Raw genomic sequence first — 26,908 nt, forward strand, 5'->3', positions numbered from 1 at the left:
GTTAATTCTAACCAGTTAGGATATAAATGATTCTTTTTTTCAAGAAATGTTTATTCTTGACTAGATTCCTACGTGTCTGTTCTTTGTGGCATATTGAGAGAAACTCTGTCTAGTGCTTTCAGTAAAGGCATTAAGCAGATCATTTGAACATGCACAGTGAGCTCATCAAGAATTTCGGGACTGATGTCCTAGCAGCCTGGTCAGGGCTACTGAACACTGGCTCTATAGGTTATCATAGTTCAGAAAATGTAAAAAAAACAACCAACCAAACAAAAAAAACCCAAACAAAAAAAAACCCAAATTCACTGAGACAAAATTTCCACTAGCAAAGGAAAAAGGCATTTCTCATATATATGGTGTATGGTAGCCCTATGCATGACAGAGGAGGAGTGTAAGGGAGAAGTGCACAGAGAGCCCAGTTTTCAGCTTGGAGGTGACAGTAACAGCTGCAAGGACACTACCAGGTCTGCTGAAATAAGGGATTGGTTGCATCCTTATCAGGGCACTATCAAAAGAAAATTTGTTATAAAGAAGCATATTAAATCTTGTAGATTCCTGCCTGGTTTATCTAGAGACTTGTAAAGAATTTACTTGCATTTTAGATATTGGTCGAAATGCTTATCTAAAATCTTTTATATAAATAAGGGAAGCAGCTTCTATTACTTGTAAACTCTAAGTATTCACTAAGTCAGACATGTTACCTTTGGAGAGAAAGTAATTGCTTTTTTTACGTAGGTTACTAAATACAATTTGTTGTTTCTGTGACAAGTTCCATTTCTAGTAATCTTGATAAAATGTGACTGTTATTTTCACTATTTACATTTTGTTGGCAGAAATAAATGTCATCTATTGACTATTAACAAAATCTTTGTTCTTATTATCTGGAATTTGTCATTTGAAGGTTGTTCTGTTAGTATTCTCTTTCTTGTCTGGAAGCTTTTTAGCAGCAGAGCTGGCAGGGAATAATAAATAATTTTGTGTATGGGTGAATACTCTCCCAGTCAGCCAGGCAAAGCACAGTTATTATTCTAAAAAATAATGAAGAATCTGGTACAAATTATAGAAAAGAGCAAAGGAAAAAGAATTTAGCAGTGGTTGACTTATGCAGTGACTGGGAATTTCTACAAATATTTGCAATGACTAGTCTACATTACTTTATAGGTACTGCAAAAATAGACATTGGTTACCAGAAAAAAACTGTGGCAGTTTCTTTACTATGGTAGTAACTTGAGAATGATGTGGAGTACCTGTAGAAAATTCATTATGTCCATTGAAATTATTTAGAAAGTATTTAACAGAGGTAAGAGTTTCAGAAGTTGCATGCTATAGCAGCTTTTCTTTTGAGAATGTTTGCATATAATGTCTTGAATCTGCAGGATAAGTAGAGTTAAAGTAAATTCAGGTATAGACTGTAGTAATAAGTCAACATATATTAGCTTGCAACAAGCATTGGCTGTTGAGTTTCTATTTGATAACATGATCTGATGGATCTGAAAGTAAATGAGAAGGCCCATGATGTGAAAAACAAGCAGCTCACAAGCATTTTCTTGTGAATATATTTTCAAATAGAGGAAGCTGTGTGCATTCTAGGCTGATTGCGGAAACCTCAGATTATATTTGTTTAAAGGATATACTTTTGGTGGTATTCAAAGATGGTTTTAACTACAAAGCTGAATGTTCATATTTGGCAATGCCAGGATGATCTAGTTAAACTTTGTTTACATCTGCTACTGATATTGAATACACTAAAGTGACTTCTGAGATACTACAGTGATAAAAAATAGTGACTCGGCCTAGAACTGTGCAAATAGTAAAAAATATGATAGAAATGTTTACAACAGTGTCTCTAATTACACTTTGCCTATGTTTTTGCACTCTTTTTGCTGGTTTGAAAATAGTTTTTCAAATAGTTGAATATTTATACACAGTGAATTTTGGGCCTGAAGTTGATACTTACTGACAAATAATAATAACAGAGAATAAATTATCTATAGTTAATGCTACAATGCAGTTCAAAGAGTGCAAGTCAAAAAAATCCACTTTGTCCTTCCAGTTAAAGTGGTTATGAGTTTGCCAACATAAAAAGTGCAGAACAGTCTCAGCGAAAAAATGCTCTATTGAAACTGTTTCCACTCAAAAAAATAAATTAGTGAAGCCATGATCTGCAAGGTGTATGAGAATGAACATCTTAATTTTTAATAAGAGGAAAGGTCTGCAGTAGGTAAATTATGTTCTCTCACTGCCTCTATTGAAATACTTGTTTATTCAGTAATTGGCCCTTTTGCTATGGTGAACTTTTACATAAGATTAAGCTTTGTTGTTGGCTTTATGTATATATATATTTATTTTTATTTTAATAATTTTATATCAATATTAGTGCAGTAGCAGCCTTGGTTTTCAACTTTAAATAGCTGGACACAGAGCATAAATACAGCCTCATTGTACTTGGGCTTTACAGTACAAACCAAGTCTGTTTGAAGTGTAACTTGAAAATAATGAAAGACTAACTCAATCCATTCAATCCTTGCAGAAAAAGCAGGTACGTTTTTCTTCCTCTCACTGGATGAGAAACAAGATTAGCTTCCTTCTTATCACTTTGTGTCTGAGACACCAGTCATATGTCATCAGAATATATTTCAATATTAGCAACAGACAGGTTTCTGATAGCAGACTCTTAGTAGCTGAATGCTTCTGAAACTTTTGTGCAAACTTTTAGTTACACTTACTAGAAATCACTCATTGAAAGAATGTGTTCTGAGTTTCAGTTACCAAGACTCTCTGCATTTGGGAAAAGGTGATTTTCAGCCTGTAGTCAAGCAGTTTGAAAATGTGATCACAACATTGGCTGGAATGAGCTCATGTATGTTTTTAAATGAGTGATCCTGTTAATATTCTTGTGTAGGAATAATCTGAAATAAACCAAAATAGGATGAGCTACTGCTGTGATTGCACGTACACTTTTGCAATTAAATTAACATCCTTTTTTAGAGTCTGTATATTGAAGAGATGCAAGATGAGTGAATTTGTTTGTTTTCTTTGTTAGCTGAACCTGTTGATGTGCTAAAAGCATTAGAATTTCACAGTTCTCCAGAAGGAGTATCAAGAACAGCAGGATTTTGCACAAACAGAAGGGATTCAAAAGGATCGGATGTTGCCTACAGGGTTTCAAAAACTGCACAGCTGAGTGCCCCAACAAAGCAGCTGTACCCAGGTAAGATTCTTGGAATTTTATATTACTTTGGGAAATTATCTTGCTGCTTAGGTTTGTATGGTATCAAAAGTATAGCACACAGTCCATCATCAGTACCAAAACCCACTTCTGTTATCCCTAGACTTAGGCCTGCATATGAATGACAGGATGTGCTCTTTATCCTCTGAATGAATCTGTTTTCATTGGCCTCAGTTACAAAGCTTTTCACTCGCAGAGCAGACCTGTAAGTCATACTACCTGTTCTTTCATGGTGGAGTCTGATGGAGAGCTTATTTGGTAGCTTTAGCAAATTTCCTCCAGTTTCAGTAGTCTCTTTAAAAGCAGTACTTCCTGGAGTATTGCTGTGGTGATAGAAATGAGTTGTGGTTGGCCATTGCAAAATCATTCCCAGAAGTGCCATCTGTTAAGAATTACCTAAGAGTATCTGGGTATTTGGGGGACTAAATGAGGCTTGTTGTGGATAGCAGGTAATGTGATACCATCTTCTCTCAAATTTCTCTAAAATGAAATAAATCACCTTTTGAAAAAGGCTCTTTGAGTGTTGAAGAAAAACTTTCACTCCGTTATTGTGCAGTCACTTGTTGCTTGACCCAAAATATTGAAGAAAATTCTAATAATATTAAAAACCAAAATCATGGAATGTTTAATTTTTCTGGTTTGATACATCATGCAGAATTGGAATTATTCTGTCTATAAATATATAGATTAGATGTTGGCAAAGAAAAATACTCTCTTTTTTTGTCCTTCAAAGTAGCAATAAAAGATGTCACCTGAGATCTATAAAAGGAGGAAAAGTACATTATTTTGTAGTAATAATGCTATACACAGTTTAAGTATAACTTACATATTCATGTAACTCATTAGTTTACTCTTTGTTCATTGAGGAAATTAATATCAAAATTCAGAACAGAAATTTTTGTTATATTTTAACACTTCCTCAGTTTTTAATATATGTTTTCAACCAAGTTGCATATTACAGAGCTATCCAGCTGAAAATGCTGTTCATTGAATGGTACATTACAGTCTACAGTGTCTTGGTGATATTAGTGTAATGTATATAATTAATTACTACTTCACCTTAGTAAGGTTATCAGAATGTGGGCTGTTCTTTCTTTAAAAAATGCAGAGAGGATCCGTTGTATTTAAAAGCTACTCAAGCTGCAGTCTAATAAATGGACACCTTTATATTCTGAGTTTTAGAATGTGTGTCATTGAAGCCAAGTGGTACAACAAAATACTTTAAATGAACATTCAAATAAATTGGACAGAAGATTAAACTGGAATAGTTTTTAAAGTTTAGAACAGTAGAAGCACCTTCTGTTAAATGAAAACCAGGGAATCTAGAGCTGGAAGGCTGAGAGTTTGGATTGACTTGCACTTTTTCATGAATCAAGTTGTAGCATAAAGTGGAGATTTGGCAGCTGTAGTAACAACTATTTATATGATTCTTGAATGCCAGAACAAATAAGTACCTCATGTTGTTGGCTGACATCTACATTTCTATAGCCTTTGACTGCCTCAGTTTAGGTACTTTCAGCTTCTGTTTTACAACTGCTATGAATTTGCTTGATTTTGCCAATCTGTTGTAACACTTCTATGTGCAGGAGACAAAGAAAAAGGGTTGGACGTGATTATGGCAATTACTGCCTTTCCAATCTTGCACAATAGGCATCCCTTCCCCACTACAGGAAATTCTTATTTTCAGATTATTCTTAAAGATACCTGAGTGATCTCATCCATTTTCCTTGGTGCTCTGTAGGAGTGGAAAGACTACAGAGGATGCAAGATAAGACCAAGGTGTGAGACATCATTTGACCTAACCGATAAAAGCTGTAATGCATCTATGCTTGCTTCCCTCCAACTCCTGCAACTCATCAGGAAGCATAGGTATCTCAGCCACTGCAGCTGAAAGGGAGATAGGATTGGCAAAAGGAGGGAGCATCAATATATCCATCTTCTAGAAATGGATCTAACAATATTTGCCAGCTTCCCAGAATATAGTAGGCATTGTCACTGACCAGAAGGTATCATGTAATCGTAAAGCTAACTGCCTAGATTCTTCTTGTACTGTTTGTTCGTATGGTTTCAGTTATCCTTTACAAAACCACACAGGAATGACAGGAGTGGCAGCTCAGATATATACAAAGATTCTTGCAATTTTCCCTTCAGTTATTTTTGTTATTTTTGGTTATTGTTCAAATAGAACTATACCAATAGAGAACAAGTTTTCAAGTATTTGATTTACTTTTACAATTATTTCTAATATGCATGCTTCTAAATTAGAAGATTGCTGAAAAGAAGATGAGTAGAAAAAAAGGCAAGAGAAACTGTCACAGATCTCACATGTATTGTATTATTGCATAGATTAACAATAGCCTTACAAGATATCCTGGCAAGGCCAGAAAAAAAAAGGGATGAAAAATTTTCCTGGTGTGATTTTTTTTTTTTTTTTTTTTTGTTTTGTTTGTTATGTATTCATTTTTGAGAGTCACAAAGCCCATCAGTTTGTGTGCAGGATCCTTATGCAAAAATGGAAACTTTTAAAGAGTGGATTCATCTTTTCTGAGTTTGCAACTCTCTATATAACTTTGTTTACAGGTGGAAATTTTCCAGAAGATTTTTCAATAGTAATGACAGTAAAACCTAAAAAAGGGATCCAGTCATTCCTCTTGTCTGTCTACAATGAGCAAGGAATTCAGCAAGTTGGTGTTGAAGTTGGTAGATCCCCTGTGTTCTTGTTTGAAGACCAAAATGGAAAACCTGCCCCGGAAGACTATCCTCTTTTCAGAACAGTCAACATTGCTGATGGCAAGTAAGTGTAAAATTTTAATATGAAAAATACCACAGACCACTGCATAGATTATGATCTTTATCATAAATATTTAAATAAATTAATAACACAGTATCCAGCAAGTTGGACTACTGTGGCACAGTTAGCAAAGCTTTGCAGCAGAATATAGGTTCTGCATCAGATGGTGTATACAGCTACAAATAAAGCCAAACCACCTTTCTTACTACTATTTCTGTTACTCAAGAGTGATGAAATAGGCATAGAAGTTAAACCCACTGAAAGTTTACCTACGAAGATTCTCCACCAAAGACATAGTCATAGAAGTTAAACCCACCAAAAGTTTACCTATGAAGATTCTCCCTGTGCAATATAGAAAGAATCTGCTTTCAAAAAGACTCAAGGAATTGTCTCACTAGATGGGCTGTCTTGAGCATTTGAAGGCAGTCGGCAAAGTGAAGACAAGTTGGCAACCCAGCATAGAATTTCTCCTATACTGAACGGGATCACTGGATAAATGAGATGGTTTAAGATGCCTGTATATAAGGAAATCAAGGAAGATGAAGATGGGCAATTAATCTGAAGTGCTTGCAAGGACTTAAGATGTACCCTCAGTAAAGACAATTTCAGACACCTAGTTTGCAGGTGTTGTTAATGCAGTTGTTATTTTTTTGTACCTTTTCCCTTTGTAGACAAGCAGTCATTCTTTGGGAATGTCATTCTAGTGCTTGTAAATGGCCATTCATCTTTTCAGTTGCTTTTTATTCATTATGTTGCAGTCCGGGAAGTGAAGCCACAGCCTTCAGAGATACGCAGAATTCAGTTTCATTAAAGCAAAAGGAAACAAATCAGTAGAGAAGGAAGGGCAAAATATGTCTGCTAGCCCTTGTATTATTAGTAATGGAATTAATGGAATTATACCATGAAACCTAAACCTGATGCATTTCCTAAGCAGGAATGATAAAACAAAGCAGCAAACTTTTTTCTTTTCTTTTTTTTTCCTTTTTTTTTTCTATTTACTTACTCTAAATAACAAAGTTTTGACATGGATTTTGAAATTTCACTCAAAATATAGAGAAACTGGGGAAGAAATCAAAATGAACTTGATTTGGTACCATTTCCTGCAGTGAGACTGTAAAAATTCTAAATCACTGGAGTCAAGCCTATCTACAGTGAGCTATGATTTCATGCTTTCAGCTTCTACATGCTTTCAAAATATAGACTGACAATTTTCTTCTGACTCAGCTATTTTATGAAGGATCTAGGACAACAATCTTCATTTCAAAATGAGCTATATATTTTTAAAGTGTAAACCATGTAATGTGCCTGAGGATGCATGCACAGTTTGCTTTTATAATGATCATGTTTAACCACGTTCCAGAGAAAACATGGAATTAGAGTTCTGGCTCAGTGATACTGTTTAGCAGTCAGATCCCATTAGCTTTGAGGTGTTCCTTTTGATATACAGAAGCTCTTTGTAACAGTGATCTAAGCTGTCTCTCTGATTTAGGCAACCCTAGTGCCACAAATGCCAACTAAACTAATTTGATTCCAGTCTTCATCTTACCAGTCACTAATATGACATACTCTGACACTTTGTCAAAGATTCTTTGATGTTTTGCTCCATGTTAGTTTACACAGTGGCCTGCTCTTGCTCTTAGATGTTTAAGTTGTCATAGCAGAGAGGGTCACTGAATTAATACAATCTCTCCTGATAATAGTGTCTCATAAAGAACATAGTATACTTGAGCAAATTGAACAAAACTGTACTCTCAAATGTCTTTAAAATAAAATTTGGCAGTATTCTGAATCATTCCATTGACTTTTTGGGTGAATATTTATGTAGGCAAAGCTATTGTTCCAGGAATATTGGCAAGCATTTGTAAACATTTGTATCTGGAAAAGCATGGATGTTGCAACTGTTGTATACCTTTGAAAAATGTTTATAGCTGTGGGATACATTCAAATAAGGAAACAAACAGGGTAAAATTTTGGTGATTGATAACAAAGAAAAAGCAGTAGAAAGTCAGCTTGAACTTCACCTTATACAGAATATTCACAATGAGCTATGAATCAGATGCCTTTTTACTAAGGGACAGAAGTTATGTGGTGAACAAACAAGATACTGTGTACATTTGTATGTATGAAATAAGGAAAGAAATAGAGATTTAAAAAATTTTATCTGCAGTAGACTCTCTTGAGAAGGATATAGTGATCTAGTTTTAGAAACATAAATTACAGTGGAATTATATTTGGGTGTGTTTTTTTTCTGTAATAGGTGGCATCGAGTAGCTATTAGTGTGGAGAAAAAAAGTGTTACAATGATTGTTGACTGTAACAAAAAAACTACAAAACCACTTCCAAGAAGTGACAAGACAGTTGTGGACACCAATGGCATCACTGTCTTTGGAACTAGGATTCTGGATGAAGAAGTTTTTGAGGTAAAAACCAATACTGATTAAATGATTTTGTGTGGATTTGAGTACATCATGCAAATCGGGGAAAAAAAAAGGGACAAAAGCTGGTAGAATGTAGAAGCTGCAATTGATGGAACCTGTTAGGCTAGGATGAAATGGAAGAGAAGGAAGACGAAGACGTGTCTCGGTTGGAAGATGTGACACGTTCTTCTGTCTTTTAGGTGATGTTGTATCTGGAATGGGCTTGCTTTTCTTGTCTTTATGCCTAATATGGAGATATCTGAGATATTTAGGAGAATTATCTTGGAAAGGTCATAGAATGGTACTGAAACATTTTATTTCTGTCTCTCTTAAACATTTACAGATAATTGTGCATGCTAAGAGTATCTGAGAGAGGGGGAGAAGGAACTGGAATGTTTTCTGTGTAATATGAATCCATTATATTGTTTATCCCACTTATTACTCTTTCCAGTAACTGGAACATACTTTGGCAATACAGACATATATGTTTCCATCATTTACTGGCCAAGAAGTACATATAGGAAGGGTGAAACTGCCTTTTAGGAAGTATGTGACTGCCAATCATGAGGCCTTTCTAGGTAGAATCCTTTATGTCAATGATTATTTTTACAGGCTAGTCATGAAACTTCTTTAAATTTACAGTACTGAGTTTCTTTTATAGTATTATTTTGCAACAGTCAAACCTGTCAAATTTCAATTAAAACTGAAAAATAAGAAAATAAGGATCAATAGTTAATGTATTTCATATGCAGAACATCTGTCCTCCATAAAAGTCCAGAGTTGTAATCCCAGCTTTAAGCAGAGCACGTACTTGAGAAACTGCATGGGCATCAAGAGGGGAAGTATGAATATAAAGTGCAATGCTGTGGCATTGTTATCTTTCATTTCCATGGGCATGACAAAACCTGAGAGTTTTGAATGGGGAGAATTCTGGGATAATTCAATGGACCAACCAGTGTGATATACTTGGTATTTGGAGCCTAATTGCCTGTAATCCCCAGTGTAGTTTGCACATCTGAGGGACATTATTTTCTATTTGAAGATGAATTCCATAGATGTCTTTTGTGGAACAGGTCCAGGAGTTTTGGTCTCCACATGGGATAATTATTTTCAATTTGTATTTCTCTCTTAGGACAGAAACCAAGTGCCACAATATATGTATTTGGCAAAATCCATGCAATATTAATAGATGTGAGGAAGGAAAATTAGTAAAAAAACGCAATAGAAGTTGATAAACTGTTAGCTTGGCATAAGTGATGTTAGATTCTAATGGAAACTAAGGCAGAAGGCCCTGGTTGGTTCTTGCAAAATTTGTAACTTTTTAAAAAGTTGTCAAAGAGAGAAGTGCACAATAAACATTGGTGTTTGGTTTCCATTATTCAGTGCAATTGCTAAATAAAAAGGCCTGTCTCCATTTTCAGAGGTGCTGAAAAATTATACGTAACTGTTGGAAAATCAGGAGATACTTGTTTTAATCATTTGCATTAAGTAATATGTTCAATAAAGAAGAAGCATGCTAGGGGTCTTCCACCTCTGAAGCTGACTATTCACAGGATCACAGGATGTTAGGCATTGGAAGATCACCTGGAGATCTTTGGTTCCAACCCCTCTGGCAGAGCAGGACCATCTAATCTAGCACAGGTCACACAGGAGTGCATCCAGATGGGGCTGTTCTCTATATTTTAAACAGCTTTAAATATTAAATCCTCCAAAATTTTTTTGTTAGAGAGGACTAAGACTGTACATGGAGAAATATAGAAGGAGCATAGGCTACCTAAGGGGTAAAAAAAAAAAAAAAAAAAAAAAAAAAGGTAGCTCTGAAAATTTCCCGCTTGTCACAAAGGTTATTAGTGACTCAGAAAGAAAGACGAAACTTTGAGTCATGACAATGAGTAATTATTTTAAGGCAAAATAATTCCTACAGTAGCAGTCCCTTCTCAATGATAGTTTCCTCCATCCTTAACTTTGGCAGTTGTATATACAATTCCTTCCATGCTTTCAAGCCCCACAGAGGAAGAAGAGATGAGAAGGGAAGTGGTAGAAGGCAATTATTTTTTGATTAGCAACTGTTGGAAGAGTCAGTAAGGTTGGATGAAGACATATGTAGCAAATTGAAATTGGTACTTAAAAATCCAATGAGCAGATTAATTGAAGAACCCCCAAAATAACTACATTTTTCTCAAAGTTAAGCTTAGGGGATGCCAACACAGGCATGAGGATATAACTTTAACAGCGTTTGTTAGAACAACTTCAATAAAGCTGCTTTTCTCTGGGTGATTTATCATGCGCTGAAAGATGAAAAAGGAAGCTAATGATCAATTGTTTGCTGAAATCTCCTACAATGATGGGGCAAGTCAGTCCTTCAGTTCCACCTGAGACCCACCAGGAAGAGAAATTACTCTGAACTCACAAAAGAAATCGTCCTGCTGTCTGTGAAGTCAGTTTACAGACTGACTTTACCATTCAGCACTTAGAACAGCAACATTTCTACCCTCTGTGATATCACTGTACATCTCTATATTCCCCACTTAATTAACTTTGTTCAGAGTAATCAGTCACATGCTTGTAAGGCTGTTCTTGTCATTGCTGAGGAGTTAGCCTTTGTCTGAAGTCTCTTATTTCAATGAGACGCTTACAAGCTTTTCTTTCAGGATAGGTTTCTGCTTTCTCTTTCACTGTGCAGCCACCATGGGTACATTTATACTTACGTCCTGTGATTTGAATCTTCAGCTAGAAAATTATGTGTTGAAAATAGGCAATTACAATGTCCCTCAAAGTTTAAACAAAGTACTGTGCCAAAGTCTGGCCAAGCAAAACATACTAATTTTGCCTCACCCTTTCCACCCAGTGTTCTTTGTATCTCATTGAAAAGATTTTGCCCATCCCTTAGCTGTTGCTGGTGCTGCAATTTGCGGCTGTTCCCTGAAATATGTCTTCTCCTTAAGAGTCTCTTGGTTGTGTCTTAAATGTTCTGTTTATATAATCTATGGTAGCACATAGTGATGTTTGGTGGTTCCATGGCTCTCCTAGGTAGTATTTCTGTGTTGTGAACCCTGCTGTATCTTGAGACCACAACAGGCTGAACAAACAAGGAACACAACGTGTCTTGTTCTATGCGCAGGAAATTCTATACATGAACTTCTTTAGTCATAACATTAAGTTGAAGTGTTTAAGACTTAAAACTGTGTAAGGCAGACTTGCCATGGCACTTGTGATGCCTTTATTAGCTTACATGTCAGAAACACACGAAAAAAATACACCGAAGTGTATTGTGACCTGTTGGAATTCAGAGCAGAGTGTCAGATGGATTAATCTGTTATCGGTGCATTACAGTGGCTGCGCTATCCTGGGTAATAATGATGGCTGTAGTCATAGCAAACCAGTGATTTGATCATAGGAATGGTGACTCTTTAGTCTCCTTAAACTTAATGGAATTTCAAAATGTGGAAATGCTGAACCTGTATGTACATAGTGATTAATGTCCTAAGAGCATGATAAATGACTACCTAATTTGCTATTTCTGTATATTCAACAAACGTAATGTGCCTTGGTAAGTTTACCCACTGGTGCTAAAGCTAAGAAGCATTTCCAGGAGTGATTTCAGAATGACCTTCTGCTTTAAATTTAAAAGCAAGACAAAAAATCTCTCAAGTATTTTCCAGATCTTGTGGGGAGACAGAGTTCTTTATATGAGGAAATTCTATTGTGGAATTACCTGCTGCTTATTCCTGAATATCAGTGCTAATCTGAGATTGTACAGCATTGTGCTCAGTTAATGTGAAAATAATAGATGTCACAAGCAAGATATTGAATACAAGCAAGCATGAAGTGCATACAAAGCAACTTATAAGCTGTCGGTGTGTCTTAAAATAGGAAAATGATGCTCTCTAGAAACTTATTATTCATGGAAGCTAGAAAAATAATTTTTAGTTGTGTCCATGGAAATATGTTTGTAGTTGAATGTTCGATAAATAGCAGGGATCTTTTTATTCTTTGCCAGCTTTAAGGATTTGTCACTCCTCATTTAGTGCTGTTAGTGTGAACAATAAAAGCTTTTTATAATAAGTATTTTATAATTATTTAACTAGCAATCTTTATGTAGATATTTCCTTATATGGAAATTTTTCCTTCAAAATTCCCCACGTCAGACTGATGCAATGATTTTTTTAGGCATTGTACTATGAATTGTAACAAGACAAAACCTGATGTACGGAAGACTCTCATTTAAAACCTACAAAAAGCTTTAACTGCACACAGTTTACGAGATTAAGTCCTTGCAGTAATCCTGATGAATAGAGAGTTTAGGTTTTGGTACTATGCATGAAACTGTTTTCATGGGGGGGAAAAAAAACCATTCACATGTTTATGTAGAACATAGAATTCCTTTAAAAAGCTTGAATGAGTGATTGAAGATAGAGTGATTTGGAGAGTCCAAATGTGCAAGTGCAGAAAGGCCATTCACCTGTGTGCATAATCCCTGCAGAAGGCAGCAGTAGCAGAATGGGTGGAGCTTTTACTGACACACCAAAATTGCTGTACAGCTGAAACAGAATAGGGAAACTAGACAAAACTAAAACTCCCTCAAAGGCATGTCATGTGAATAGTGTGTCTGTCATCAGTATCTTCTGTTTCATACTGTCCTGTTGAGCTGCACTGCTATCTAATGTAGACACTGCCAAAATGATTCCTGTGATGTGTTCATCACCTGTAGTAATTTCTAGTGACTCAACTAAACATTTAGTGTCAGTTAGACCAAAAATTAATGTTTGACATCAATGACATGGAAACAAGCAAAAAAAAAAAAAAAATGCAATAGGTTCCAGACAAAAATAGTTAGAAGTGACCTTCTAGCTATCAATACCACAGAAGTGACCAGCTTCTAGCATTGGGAGGAAAAAAGACCCAGCAAACAATTCTACAAATTATTTTGCAAAAATAAAACAATGTAAAGCAAAGCAAACAATTTGGCCAGTTTGGAGGCACCTAGTAAAAAACCAGAACTGCCTAAAAAAGCTTTATATTGGGCTTTTTATTGGGTTTTTGTTGATTGTTGTTTTTTGTTTTTAATCTGAAACAATAGTTGATTTTGTTTTTTTCCTATAGTACTTCCACACTTATGTTCTGTTTACCTTGTTTCTCTTCCTTATTTTTGAAAGCTGAAAGAGGGGAGAAAAAAAATCAAAGCTCTGGTAACTCATTAAGAGTTCAAGTTCATTTTCAAGGAATATTCCCAGGAAACAAAGGAATGCTTATTTAATTAAGCTGTTTGTAGCTGCATTTCAAATTAACGGCCTGGGCTCAGAAAAATGTTACCTGTTACATCAGCTCCAGAAAATTTTATAGATAGGATCGTTTGATATTGTGTGTGATACATAGACATTTTAGGCATCATCTGTAAATGAGATTTCCAAAGTAAGTGATAAGGTAGCACCTTTGTAGGTCTTTACCAGGAAAACAGAATGTGCTTGGTCACACAAATGTGAGTGTGTGTGCGTGTGTGTGTGTGTGCTATGGACACCTGCTCTAGCTACAGGCATTGCAGTGAAATCTGATCTCCCAGCAGAGAACTGCAGTAAAGTTTGGTCTGTGAAAAGCTGTTTTGGAGGTTAAAAATTATAATTGATATATCAACCTATTTCTTAACCAAGCTGAATCATACTCCTATAGGCATGAAGTTTGAGAGAATCAAGAAGACACTGATTTCAGTGGAAACTTTGACCTGCACCGAATTCTGCTTTCACAATTTATTGCTTTTACAGTGCTTCAGTCTGGCAGTCTCTAAATATCTTTCTCTAGCTATATTGTGCAATGGGCCTGGGTTATGGAATATTATATTAAAGGGCTCTGGAATTCTTCAGTCCCTCAAATCTTTGCAGGAAGGTTAAATGAATTCTGCAGCAGGTTTTTCTAAATTCTATAGTAATAATATCCAGGCTGTCTAGACTTTTCTTTGGAGTGTATAGTTGTATTGTCACATAACTAATTGAAGAAAGCTGGTACTTAATACATAGATTAGGGTTTCTGCTGATTTACTGAAGAGTCCACCTTGCAATACTTGAGCCCTCATCTGAAAGTGAAGGATACTGATGTTTTTCTCTGGAGCTGCCATAATGCCTAGCACTGGTTTTGTTATGCTGTTATCACCATTTAGGTAGTCATCTTTAAAATCCAGTTATCCTAATAAGCACATAAGAGAGACTCATTTTATGCAGAATGTGAATCAGAAGGATGGTGTTTTGCTAACTCTTACCCTTCCACTCTAGTTGTGGAAAGTTTTTCTAAACCTCTAATATATAAATCAGACATTTATGTAATTGCCATTATTTTTCCGTTTGTGTCAAGCTGGCAATAGGGCAATGAACTTTCTCCTAATGAAATAATTCTTAAAAATCTTGTATGTTTACAGTAAAAAACTGCAGCTGAAGTTCTTGACTCTCACCCAGTCATATTGTTGCATAGCATCCTGGTTATGCAACTACCAAGATAACTTCTTGTTAGAAATGCTTGAGGTTTGTTTAATGTTTTAAATAATTTGTGAAGTTTGCTTCTGTGGAGAGCATCCTGCAGAGGTTCTCAAGTAATAATTACCTGCTATTCCTTGGACAAATGTCACTTGTACCTGGCATGGTTATTGTTTCATTAAGATTCTTGTGAAAGAGATGCCCCAAAAATCTCTGTACAACTCACCTGTCAGATTCATGTGGAACTGAGGAACTGGGCCATAAAATTTTAAATACTAGGAAAAAAGTCATTTTAGCACCAATTCCTTCATACAGTGCCCTTACATTTGCCTTTTCAACAGTGCCAGCAGGTGATAGTAGAGATGATTTTTATCAATGCTAGAAGCTTTTAGCTGATAAATAGGTTGTAAATGGACTGTTTCATGGTGGTTGTTCTCTAATACACCATATGTAGAAAGCATTAGTCAGATTACATAGGTAAAAGGAAAAGAGAATGTTTCAAGAGAGTATCTAAGACTTTCTATGAAATCACAATTAAGCCATTAACATCTATTGCTTCTAATGATAAAAGAATTCATTCCTTACTTCTCATGCCCTCAGTGATTTATGTCATTAAGAGAATCTGGTACCATATCTAAATTGAGATTTTCTTGTTCCTGTTTCTGCTGTGGAATATTAGAAGGGTTCTAAAAAGGTGGAATGAAATATAACTATTAGTGCCATGAGGCTAACTAAGGCAATCATTACATCAAGAGAAAATCAGTACAATTGGAAAGACAACTTGGTGGTCTGCTGCTTTCCTGCAAATTCGATCTGTGTTTCCTTTGTTTCGTTAGTCGGTACTTTATTTTTCAGTGAGGCAAGCTATTTTCACATCAAGAGGCCATGTTTTCAAGGGAGATACCCCACCTTGTGCAGTACTACTTTGTGAGGAGTGTTTTTCAACATCCTGGAAGTGTACATAGCCATAACATTTCTTACCCTGCTGTGTCCCTGTGGAATGCCTGTGAGATTCACAGAGGAATTTTCAGTGACCAAATTCACCACAAACTTATCCTTGCTAGCTGGAGTATTCCTGGCTGTAGAACAGTTAGTTTGAGTGAATGTCTGCAGAGCTGCTCCACTAGGCAAGCATTCAAATGACTTGAGCATGTTCTTGTAGCTCTGTAGCCTGGTTCTCCATGTTTGCTGTGTCGTGCTGCAGAAGAGGTGAATGTTTCCTCAGATCTAACTAGCTGCTTTGCAAAGTGTTGGAGAGTTCTGCCAAACACAGTTTATTTGGTCAAGTAGCTTTTAGGACAGTGCTACAGAAGTAATCTTCCTGTACCATGTTTGGGAGCTTGGCATAATTGGTGGGCAAGATATTTTATGATTTTCAGGCAGCTTTTATCATACAGCCATGAAGCTGATTCAAAAGCCTCTGATTTAAATTATGAACACCTTCCCAAAATACAGAGGAATTAAAAGTTCATAAACTTTTAACTGCTTTTATTGCGTGTTGTAATGAATTATTCAATTCTGCATTGACTTTGTAAGTTATGTGTTGGCTTTAACAACTTAGTGTCTATTTCAACAAAGTACTTAGCGTCCAAACTAAATATTATGACTCCAAATGGATCCATTTTACTTGCAAGCAGTACTTATATGCTTAATCCTTGAGTACCTTGCTGGATGTTCCCCTTCACCTGTGGGCAACTAAGGCAGAGACCTACCCTTCAGCTTTATCATCCCTAATATGTTTAATATCTGATAATCACTGTTTAAAATACATTGTATTAAGTGTTATCCAGGATAAAAGATTGTTATAAGGCAGCAGATTTTTCTCCTTGACTGCTAAATAGGCTTTTGGAACTTTGGGGGGCAAGTTAAGCATGCTCATTGTTACAAGTAATATAATGAAAAATCAACTGTGTACATCTCTCTGACGCCTCCCAAGTTCTCTGCCTTCAGTCATCCCACTTATAGAATAATAGAATGTAGAACTGTTTCAGTTGGAAAAGACCTCTAAGATCATTGAGTCCAACCGTCAGCCTAACCGTGTCCTAAAGTGTCATGTTCACGTTTCTTGAACACCTCCAGGGACAGTGACTCCACCACCTCCCTGGGCAGCCTGTTCCAGTGCCTGACCATTCTTTCCATAAAGAAATTTTTCCTAATATCCAATCTCAGTCTTCCCTGGCACAGTTCCAGGCCATTTCCTCTCATTCTATCACCTGATACTAGGGAGAAGAGACCAATCCCCACCTCACCACAATCTCTTTCAGGTAGTTGTAGAGGCATCTCTGACATCAAATGATCGGTGGAGGACTGGCTCAGCCAAGACATCCAACATTTGATTTGTGTAACACACTTAAATATCATCTATCAGCTTTTAAATTGCCCGAGCAGTTTTCCCCAACAAAGGTGCTCATGACCGTTTCATGGAGAAGGAAATAGGATAATCTATATAGACTTTTTTTAACTCTGTGAATTTTTCAGAGTATTTCAAGGACGATCAGGTGTATTTACAAATTTTACTCTGTTCTCCCATCTCCTTCCCCATCTTTGCTCTCCTTGTCCTCCTTTCATCATTCTGTCTTGTGAGACTTCCTTGTTTCCTGCAATTTTCCTGTAATAACATTATGCACATATGCATAAATGTTTAGATATCTGTGTTGTTTCAGATCCCAGCTATTAGAATTGTTAATAATCTGTGGCCCCATTTAACCATATTTTCGTTTATAGGTCTCTGGACTTGTGCAGGTCACTAAGTGCCTGATTTGTGACTGCAGGCTGTGAAGTTAAGTAGACTGCAGGCCAAGTTAATCGTTTTTAGTTTATTCACAAAGAACTTTGTACAATTCAATTTCAGTCTCACAAAGCCAAGCAGGTAAAAATGAAGTAATGTGTTTGAAAAATTCTCACAGAGAGACAACCTAATTTGTTCAACAAATACCTTAGAATGATAACTAAATCATCATCATGAAGTCCACAGTATTTGGAATTTCATGTGCTGTGATGATTGACCTGATCTGAAATAAAAGCACTTCACTGACTAGGGAAATAGCACTGCCAATACATCACATATTGAAAGAAACCATTTAATTAGCTAAGTTAGAAAAGCATAAACAAACAAACAAATAAAAAACTTAGAAAAAGAAACCAAATAATTTACTGGAGATATTTTTATAGCAGATGTTGAAGGAAAAAGAGGAATATTAACATCTGAGATTCCAAATGTAAAATCAGTCAGTTCCTTGGCAAACTCACGTCAATAGCCAGGAGCAAATTTTGTATACTGTGAAGACTTCTAAGGGCCTCCTTCTGTGTGGACCCATGGCAGGCTAACAGACTGGGCTGGGAAATTCAGTTAATGGGTCAGGAACATCTTTAACTAATTTAGGGACACCTAAGCCAAGTGGTAACAGCATGCTGAGTGCTTCTTGAAAACACACAATTTGACAAAACCCAGTGCCAAAGTTCCATGGCACTCAAGATGAGAGCAAAGCAAGCTGTCCCCATGCTGGGATCTCTTAGTGTATCATGCCCAAAACAGCAGTTTTGGCATTACTCACGCCAGCTGTCACAGCTGTATACACGGTGATTTGTATGGGCATCTCAGAAAGCCACATTCAGGGGCATAGAGCAAGACAATGAACAGAGCACAATGGGCTGAGGACAGGAGTTCTACACATGCGTCTCTAATGGTTGCTCCAAAAAAGTCACCTCTGTTGTCTTTCAGCTGCTAATTCTCTCTTAACTTATTTCTCTACCTCACTTAGTTTCAACTTGGCTGGTGAAGGAGGAAGGGCAGAGCACTTTGGAAACATTTTGCTGGAGATGGGGAATGCCTAGCCTGGGCTAACTGCACAAAACCTCTCAGAGCAGTCAAACTCTTGAGAGAATCATGAGGAATCAAAGGGGGAGTTTCTCTGATGCGTAGCAGGTTTTATAGAAAGATTTCCAAATCAGGAAGCATTATTGAACTAAGGAAAATAAAGAGATAGTCCGGAACCACTGGCAGTTGAAGAAACTTAAGAAATATATTCCAACTCTAAATTAATCTGAGATGCACATAAGCCTGTAGAGTAAAATGAGAGTATTGTAAAGTCTGGATTTGTAGTATATATGTATTATGAAATGAGGTATTTAATATCTTAATTAAGTGAGCAAAAAAAAATCATAGCACTAGGAAAATTGCAGAAGGTTTTTAGATTTGTTAGATATTTTTTCACTTTGAGGCATTTTTGCTTCTTTCTGTGATTTTTTTCTTTTTGAAAGGAGGGAGCATTACAAATTACTCTTTACTACTTAATACTCTTCCCATTTGGTTAATTTGTTAAAGGCTACTCTTCTGAGAGATGTGAAACCATTTGGGAAGGAGAACATTATTATGAATTTTCCCATCTGTAGAGTTCCATCAGTAATGATATTTTCTCTTTAAAGACAAAATATGCACAGGTGTGCTAACCAAACTATTCCTTTGTTTCCAATCTTGGTAAAAACAGAATAAAATTACATTAGAAGTACATCAAAGCTTTAAAATCCCCCCCACCCCCCCTTTGGGGGAAACAGCAAGAAACTGAAGTTAGTGGGTTTTGCCCAAGGACATATGCCAGTTTTCAAAAAACCTTATTTATATGACAGCATAAGAAACTTCTGACTGAGGGAATTTATAGTGGAAATGTTGGCAGCCTGGTGCTCCCTAGCCAGTACCACTGTATTAGGAAGTACACTGGATACTGGACAGCTTTCTGTGGAAGATGATAAACATGCAAGGTCTCTGCAGGAGATCTCAGCAGAGCCATTTTTATTTTCCAGAATAGTGGGGCTCTAGACTGTGGTGTTGTTTTTATGCATTGTATATGGGAATAGAGGTGAAAATACCATCTTGATTTCGATGCATTCTGTAGTGTGTATTTACATAGTGCTTACTTAATTATTTATTCCAATAACTGTGTCTGGTACAATCTTGTTTATTTCATTTTGTCCCTTCACTGGGAGTACAGATGTGATGCAAATTCTCAGAATTAGGCTGTTGATCACTTGCATGCTGAGCTGCATGCTGGTATTAGGAAGTGCTCTGAATTAAATCTTAGGAATTTAGACTGGTTCCCAGTGAGGAAGCAAACAAACAGCATTAAAATGACAGAGCTGAAGTTACACCTTCCCACCCTCTGCTTTTCCAATCAGACACTTTAAGCCAGAATTTGCACCTAGTCGTTTCAGTATTATGGAACAGACCGCTCAAAGATGGTGTGGAGTCTCCTTCTCTGGAGTCCTGGGCACGATGCTTTGCATTTGGGTGAACCTGCTTTAGCAGCAGAGCTGGACTAGGTCATCCCCAGAGGGTCCTTCCGACCCCTGCCATTCTCTGATTCTGTGACTAATTTGCATTGTGAAGAATAGTTGAGATGTTTTCATAATGGCAGCAGAAATGAAGTAGACATAACCATAAATGTTGCTGTATTATCTAAGTACTACATACCTAGTTTGTTTTCTGAATGAAAACTATGTACTTCTGATGAACTGTAGATCATTTTTGGTTTTGTTATTTAATCTGCATATGTTTTCCTGCAGGGTGAAATCCAGCAGCTGCTGATTATAGCTGACCCCAGAGCTGCATATGATTATTGTGAGCATTACAGCCCTGACTGTGGTTCCCCAGTGCCCAATGCTGCTCAGGCCCAAGATCCTCAAGTTGACGAGGTGAGTAATGAAGCATGTGTTATTAGATCTATTGTACGGTAGTGGTCGTGCTTGTTACCAGTTACCCAAGGAGCATTTTCAGCTAAATAGCTAAGTGTTGTTCTAGGTATGAAGGAAGTTGGCTGAAGGAAGCTGTCACACTGATATTTGAATAACCAACATAGTCAAAGAATTAAAACTGTAGTTCTTCAAAATCCTTCAAAAATGATAGTAGTATGAGTTAGTTTAGTTGTCCCTATTTGTTGGGCTTTACTGCAATGTGATTTACCACTCTGATTCTTTTTGTGTTTCCTGTGTGAAGATCTGGAAGGCTTGAATAGCCTAGTGCTTTTCTGCTTTGAAATAAGACTAAAAAGTAGTCAGTCTAATAAACTGATCTAACTGATTTTTGTGAGGAAAAGGTTGTTAGAATCACCTCTTAGTCTCTATGACGAAGAGGAATATATCTAATTATTTTAAATGCTCTACGTTGGGAGTACTGTAAACTCCCAGGACTTAAAGTGGCTTAGAGACGCTTGCTTCTGGCCACCAGTGATGGCGCAAAGATGGCTCCTGTCCTTTAGTGTAATGCATGTGGAAAAGGCTTGGAGCTCACAGAAATTAGCTGGGATCAGATTATAAATTCAAAATCTACTCCAAATGAAGAAAAAGAATATTTGTGCTCAATTATTGACAATGGCTACTGGTGAATTGTTAGAATGTAATTCAGTGTTTCTAAAGGATGTAGAATATGAATAAAATAGCCCAGGGGTTTAATTCCCTCCATGATGTTGATTAGTTAAATCTCCTGCTGTCAAATATTATGCTTATACTGTACCAAAGGTGTTTAACAGTAGCATCAGTTGACAGCACTCATTTGTAGACAAAAACAACCCCACCAAACTTTATCATAACTGTAAAACCTATGTGTATCACAGTATCACAGTATATCAGAGGTTGGAAGGGACCTCAAGAGATCATCAGGTCCAGCCCCCCTGCCAGAGCAGGATCACTTAGGGTAGTCCACACAGGAACACATCCAGGTGAGTTTTGAAAGTCTCCAGTGAAGGAGACTCCACCAGCCCCCTGGGCAGCCTGTTCCAGTGCTCTGTCACCCTCACTGTAAAGAAGTTTCTCCTCATGTTGAGGTGAAATCTTCTATGTTCTAGTTTGAACCCATTGTTCCTTGTCTTATCACTGTGAACCACTGAAAAGAGCCTGGCCCCCTCCACTTGACACCCACCCCTCAGATATTTGTACACATTGGTCAGATCTCCTCTCAGTCTTCTCTTCTCCAGACTAAATAGCCCAAGGGATTTCAGTCTCTCTCCATAGGGGAGATGCTCAAGTCCCCTAATCATCCTCATGGCATATGTAGTTACATGGTGATCATAAAGAATTCCCATTTATATGTTGAACGTGTATTGAAAACGATTTGTGGCCACTAAACAAAGAAAAAGAGCCATAGAATCATAGAATAGTTTGTGTTGGAAGGGACCTCCGAAGGTTATCTAGTCCAACTCCCCTGCAGAGAGCAGGGACATCAAATCAAACAATTGGCACTGTTCTCCTTGAGCATCCTGAGTAGAGCTCATCCATAGCCTAATGCAGCTGCAACTGTAATCAGCAAATATTGTTACCGTCAGTAGCCATTGCAAAATTGCTCTTAGGGGTTTGTAATGTGCTTTTCTAAGGCCTGGGGTTTTTTGTCCTATGATAACACATAGAGTTTGTGTAATTATCTATAGAGAAAAAACTAAAGTAAACATTTCTAATTTGTAATGTAAGATTTTAAAAGGAATTTGAAAATAGTTGAAAAGAGCTAAAATCATTAAAAAACAGGTAACTGCCAATTCCATTTGCTTCAATGTATTGTTTTGAGTGGTGATTGTTTTGTTTGCTGAGCTAAGACACAATTTCCTTGTTGCTATACCAGAGTTAGTGTGTACCTTTGTATAAATACTCCCAGCCAAGTCAATGAATCTCTTTAACATGTTGTGTAAAGTCATCTGAAATAATTACATCAGCAATGCTGCCAGTGTGATGAATATGCAGTAGAGGAAATGCCCAACTGGAGTGGCCAAAATTGTACAATTGTCTGCTAAGTGATAAAAAAGCAGCTTGTTAAAGCAGGCTATTTTATTATCTGCTGAAATGCAGACTGTTGAATCACACAGGCAATTCATTTTAGGGAAATAAATGAAAAAAAGAAAAGTGTTATTTAGGCACTAGATGAAGTTCCAGAAGGCAACAAAGCTGATTTTTCTAAACTGCTGATTGCAAAATTAAATAGGGAATTAAAATAGAAAAAATATAATTACCTTAAGCACTACATTGAGATTTACTTTTTCTTGTTGCATTCTCATTTTACCTTAGCATCAGATTCACATAGTGGTTTGGGTGATGCAGCAGAGAGGATTTCAGTGCCTACTTTTCACGTGCAAGGTCCCTTCATCCCTGAATTAAGTGCTCAGACAACCCTAAATAAAGCTCAGGAAGAATCAAGCATCTCACAATGGTATTCAGAAAAACAGCAAGCTGTGCATAAAGCCATAGACCTATCCAGCCTAAAAAGGGAGGACATAGCTCAAGTTCTACCCTTTTCTGCAGGTTTACTTAGCTGTGCTATTCTGATCACTGTCTTGTTCCACTACCTAACCGAGGTCAGCCTCCTGGTTCCTCTTCCATCACCTCTCCCTTCTTATAGGAGGTTAGGTAGGGGTGATCTAAGGACTTCAAGATATAATCTTTGGACCTGCACGCTGTATTTTGTACCAAACCCAGTATTGCCTAGAAGTTGCTTTAAAAATTGTGCTGAATCTATGATTGCTTCTGGAGGAAAAAGAAAGGGCATCTGACTAGAGAAAGTGTTCAAATTTGAATATGGCAAGGAAGAGAAAGTCCTTCCAAGTGGACCAACCTGAAGTATTACTTGGTGAGCACAACTGTCAGAGTCCCTGTGCTTGATTTACAGCAGGGAAGATGCTGACAGATCTTTTAAGGAGTGTGGAGTGTATTGTATCCTGAAATATATTCATGAAGTGTCTTATGTCAGAAAAGGATTGCCAGAGAGTTCAGAACATTTGGTACAATTAAACAGCTTTTGGATGAAGAGAATTAAGTGGAGAACAAACTAGCCAAGGGCTTTACAAGGTAATTCTGACAGTGCATTAGCATTTTTCAGCCTAGTGTCGCAGTTGTTTGACCATGTAAAATCTTCCTATGGCCTGCAAACTTTGGAGAGTTTTTCACAAAGCAGACAAAGGGACAAATTGCTGCAAACAAATGAAACAGTGGGAAGCAAGGGAGAGAAAATCAGTAAGAAATGAGAGTTTTCAGTACCAGATTGTTATTCTTCCATCACAGAGTTTTACAGAGTCTTATTGTTAACAATATGCTAACTTTGTGAACCTTGCAGTGTATCTGAATCACTAACACCAGTGGCTCCATAGTAACTCACTGAATCTTAGAATTAAGTGATAGGATGAACTACTATGGAACCACTGGTGCTTGCCATTGATACTTTGCAGGACTTGTGAACATCGTGGCCAGCTGGCCATTTGGCTGAAAAGTGTCTTTGGAAGAACAGGGGCTTCTACTTTGTTGATATTGTTTAAGCTTTATGTTCTATTTTGCTGTTCTTTTCAGAGTTGATTTTTTTTATACTGAGCTTTAAGATTAGTTCAGTAATCACTGTTTCATAATTAGGGTTTAAGAATAAAATGTGGGGATGAAATAATATTCTAAAATTATTATGGTTACTTTTCCTAAGAAAAAAGCACACCTAACAAATTTCTTGGGAATAGTTTGGTCTCTGTCTTGTTTTCCAAATCCTTTCTACTATAAATGAAAATGTATGAAGTTCCATTCCAGTTCAATCACTTATGCTTGGTAAGCTCACAGAAGACAGAGCAAGGAAAGACCTAGCTAGTCTTCGCCTTCCTTGATGTTAGGGAGAGTATTTTCTGAAGTGTCATCATGTCTGGATTTCAAGTGAGGTGACCTAAAAGCTAGCTAGCTGACTTAGCAGGTGTTAAAAACAGTAGTCTTCCTAGCCGTCTTTGTATAGATATGGAGACTTTTTCTTTACTCAATTATCATAATAAAGAACTTCAAGTGTCTTGTTCTTAGAGGCTGTCTTTGGAAGCTAAATGTTTTGCTCTTATATTCTTGTTTTTATCACTTTTAAGGACAACATAAGGACTATCTGGTAGAAGAGGCCATCCTTTAAATCTTTTAACATCCTTTTACCATCTACTACCATTTATTTTGCTTACCATCCTTTATTTCATTGAATTTTGTAAGCTGTTAATAGGCCTAGAATGGCTCAAAGTTATCTCTGACTCTTTAGCTAGCTAGACGATTTAGCATAATATTTAATTAATGGAAAAATTGAGCTTATGACAGTTTTTCAGTTTAGGATTTAAATTGTTAGTTCCTTGTAATTTGGAAAGGTAAAGCAAAAATTGCAAAAATTTACATCTTGGAATTGTGTGGTAGGTTTTTAGAGTGTGGGGAGCTGAAGAATCCATTTTCAAAGAAAGGCTGTTTTCAGAATATTTAAAGCATTCCACAGCTGAAATAGGCCTTGCATGCTGTTAATCTTCTACTTCTGAGATTCATTTGATGAAGAAAACAGTTCATCTCTTTAATTGGAATTGCATGATGATCTGGTAGTGTAATATAATCACTCTGGTAAAGAAAGCATGAGGTCATAGTGGAAAGATTTTGTCCCATCAAGAACCAGCAGATTTTGTTCTTCCTTTCATTTGTAAGGAAACAGCCATATGCAATATTCATTACAAGAAGGCCTGTCCTGTAACTATTGGTGGTTGTACAAGAGAAGAAAGAAAACCAGCAGACAATTGCATCCCCTTTGAAGTGCATGTTACCTGATGTCTCTTAGATGACACCTTTTGCTAAGTTCGAGCTATTCTCCAAGTTGATGATAGAATTTTGAATGAATTTTTTTGATATGGATGGGAAATCACTGGAGAAGTTAAGACAGTTGTATCTGTTCTGCAGATACTGTGAACACATGGTGAATTTCACCACTATTGCCTCTATCCCCATCCCATCATCTGGCAGTAACAGAGTTTAGGCAAACTTTCATAGACAGTTCTTTGAGCAGGAGTGAAGTAACACTGCACAGCTGTGGTAGGTGTATTTTGCACTTAGCTAAGTCTGTACCCATAGAGGGATCATCAGAATGATCCTTGAGCTGAATGCCCCTTTAAATCTCGTTATAGCTTCTTGATCCTCTGGCTTCATTCCTCACCAGTAATACCTTCCTTTTGTATATTATGAACAAAACAAATAATGCTGTCTTCAACTACACTCTTAATCTCTGTCATGCTTGCTTTTATTTCCTGATTGGATTTCTTGGTAGTTAGTAGTCTTGACTAATTTTAAAAGTGGCAGAAGTTACTTTTTCATTTGCATTAATTAATTTTGAAATTCTAGATGCTTTCTGCTGTATTTTAAAGAATCTACTTATTCTCTTTCATTTCACTAGCAGTGCAACAATGACAGATTTCTGTGAACTCCCAAGTTTCTGTAAGCTAATAGCAAGGCCTGAGATGATAGCATGGCTTTTACACGCAGAAATAGTAGCAGACAAAACATGAAGGCATTTTTCTCAAGGTTTGTTAAGGCCTCAAATTGAGTGGGTTATGTCACTATCTCTACTTGTCTGATAAAGTTGACCTTGTAGTTGTGTAGCTTCTGGAAAAGAAGAGCTATGTGCCACATACCCAATCTTGACTGTTACTGGCCAGGTAAACGTGAGTTGTCAGCTTCACAGCAGATGAATGAAGTCTCATTATTTACTCCCATTAAATCTGTTCCTGGTGTTTGAAAATTTAGTCCTTATTTAACTGGCCAGTCCTTCACCAGTCCTGTTGTATTCTCTTAAAAAGAGGGAATAGTCTTTATCAGGTTGAGTTGATGTGTGTTTCCAAAGTACAACTTTACAACAATTAGTTGTTTAGAGATGCATTCCTCCGTCTGGACTGATTGTGCCTCAGGAAGTATACTAGGAAGCTTTTGCATCTATTTTCACTCATCCCAACAGGACGTGAGCAATACAGTACAAAACAAGTTCTCTCTGTCTATTCGCTGGTGAGAAAGACTAGGTTTGCTGGGTTTTATTTCTGTCTGGAAACGTCTGGAAGGAAGGATTGCTAAGGATGGGACTTGTACTGCCTTGTGCTGGGGGGACTACGAAATACTGCCAGTTAGAAACTACCTGAATATGGTTTCAGCATGGTGGCCGCAGGTCCTACCTTGTAAATTCAAGAACTTCCTTAACATCCCTCTGATACTGTGCTCTTAAGATGAAGTC

The 26,908-nt window shown here is 36.9% G+C and overlaps 1 protein-coding gene across 4 annotated transcripts in view; it reads left to right on the forward strand.

Annotated features, from left to right (window-relative positions):
• The window catches only part of COL11A1 (collagen type XI alpha 1 chain), a 128,049-nt gene that overhangs the window by 11,333 nt on the left and 89,808 nt on the right, over positions 1-26,908 (forward strand). For all 4 annotated transcript variants that reach the window (XM_054384208.1, XM_054384210.1, XM_054384207.1 and 1 more), the window contains exons 2-5: positions 3,044-3,211; positions 5,810-6,023; positions 8,278-8,440; positions 20,458-20,586. In XM_054384208.1, coding sequence (XP_054240183.1) covers positions 3,044-3,211; positions 5,810-6,023; positions 8,278-8,440; positions 20,458-20,586 — 674 coding nt within the window. The remainder of the gene's footprint in view (positions 1-3,043; positions 3,212-5,809; positions 6,024-8,277; positions 8,441-20,457; positions 20,587-26,908) is intronic.

The sequence above is a fragment of the Indicator indicator genome, chromosome 10, assembly GCF_027791375.1.
Source record: "Indicator indicator isolate 239-I01 chromosome 10, UM_Iind_1.1, whole genome shotgun sequence".
NCBI classification, from domain to species: Eukaryota; Metazoa; Chordata; class Aves; order Piciformes; family Indicatoridae; genus Indicator; species Indicator indicator.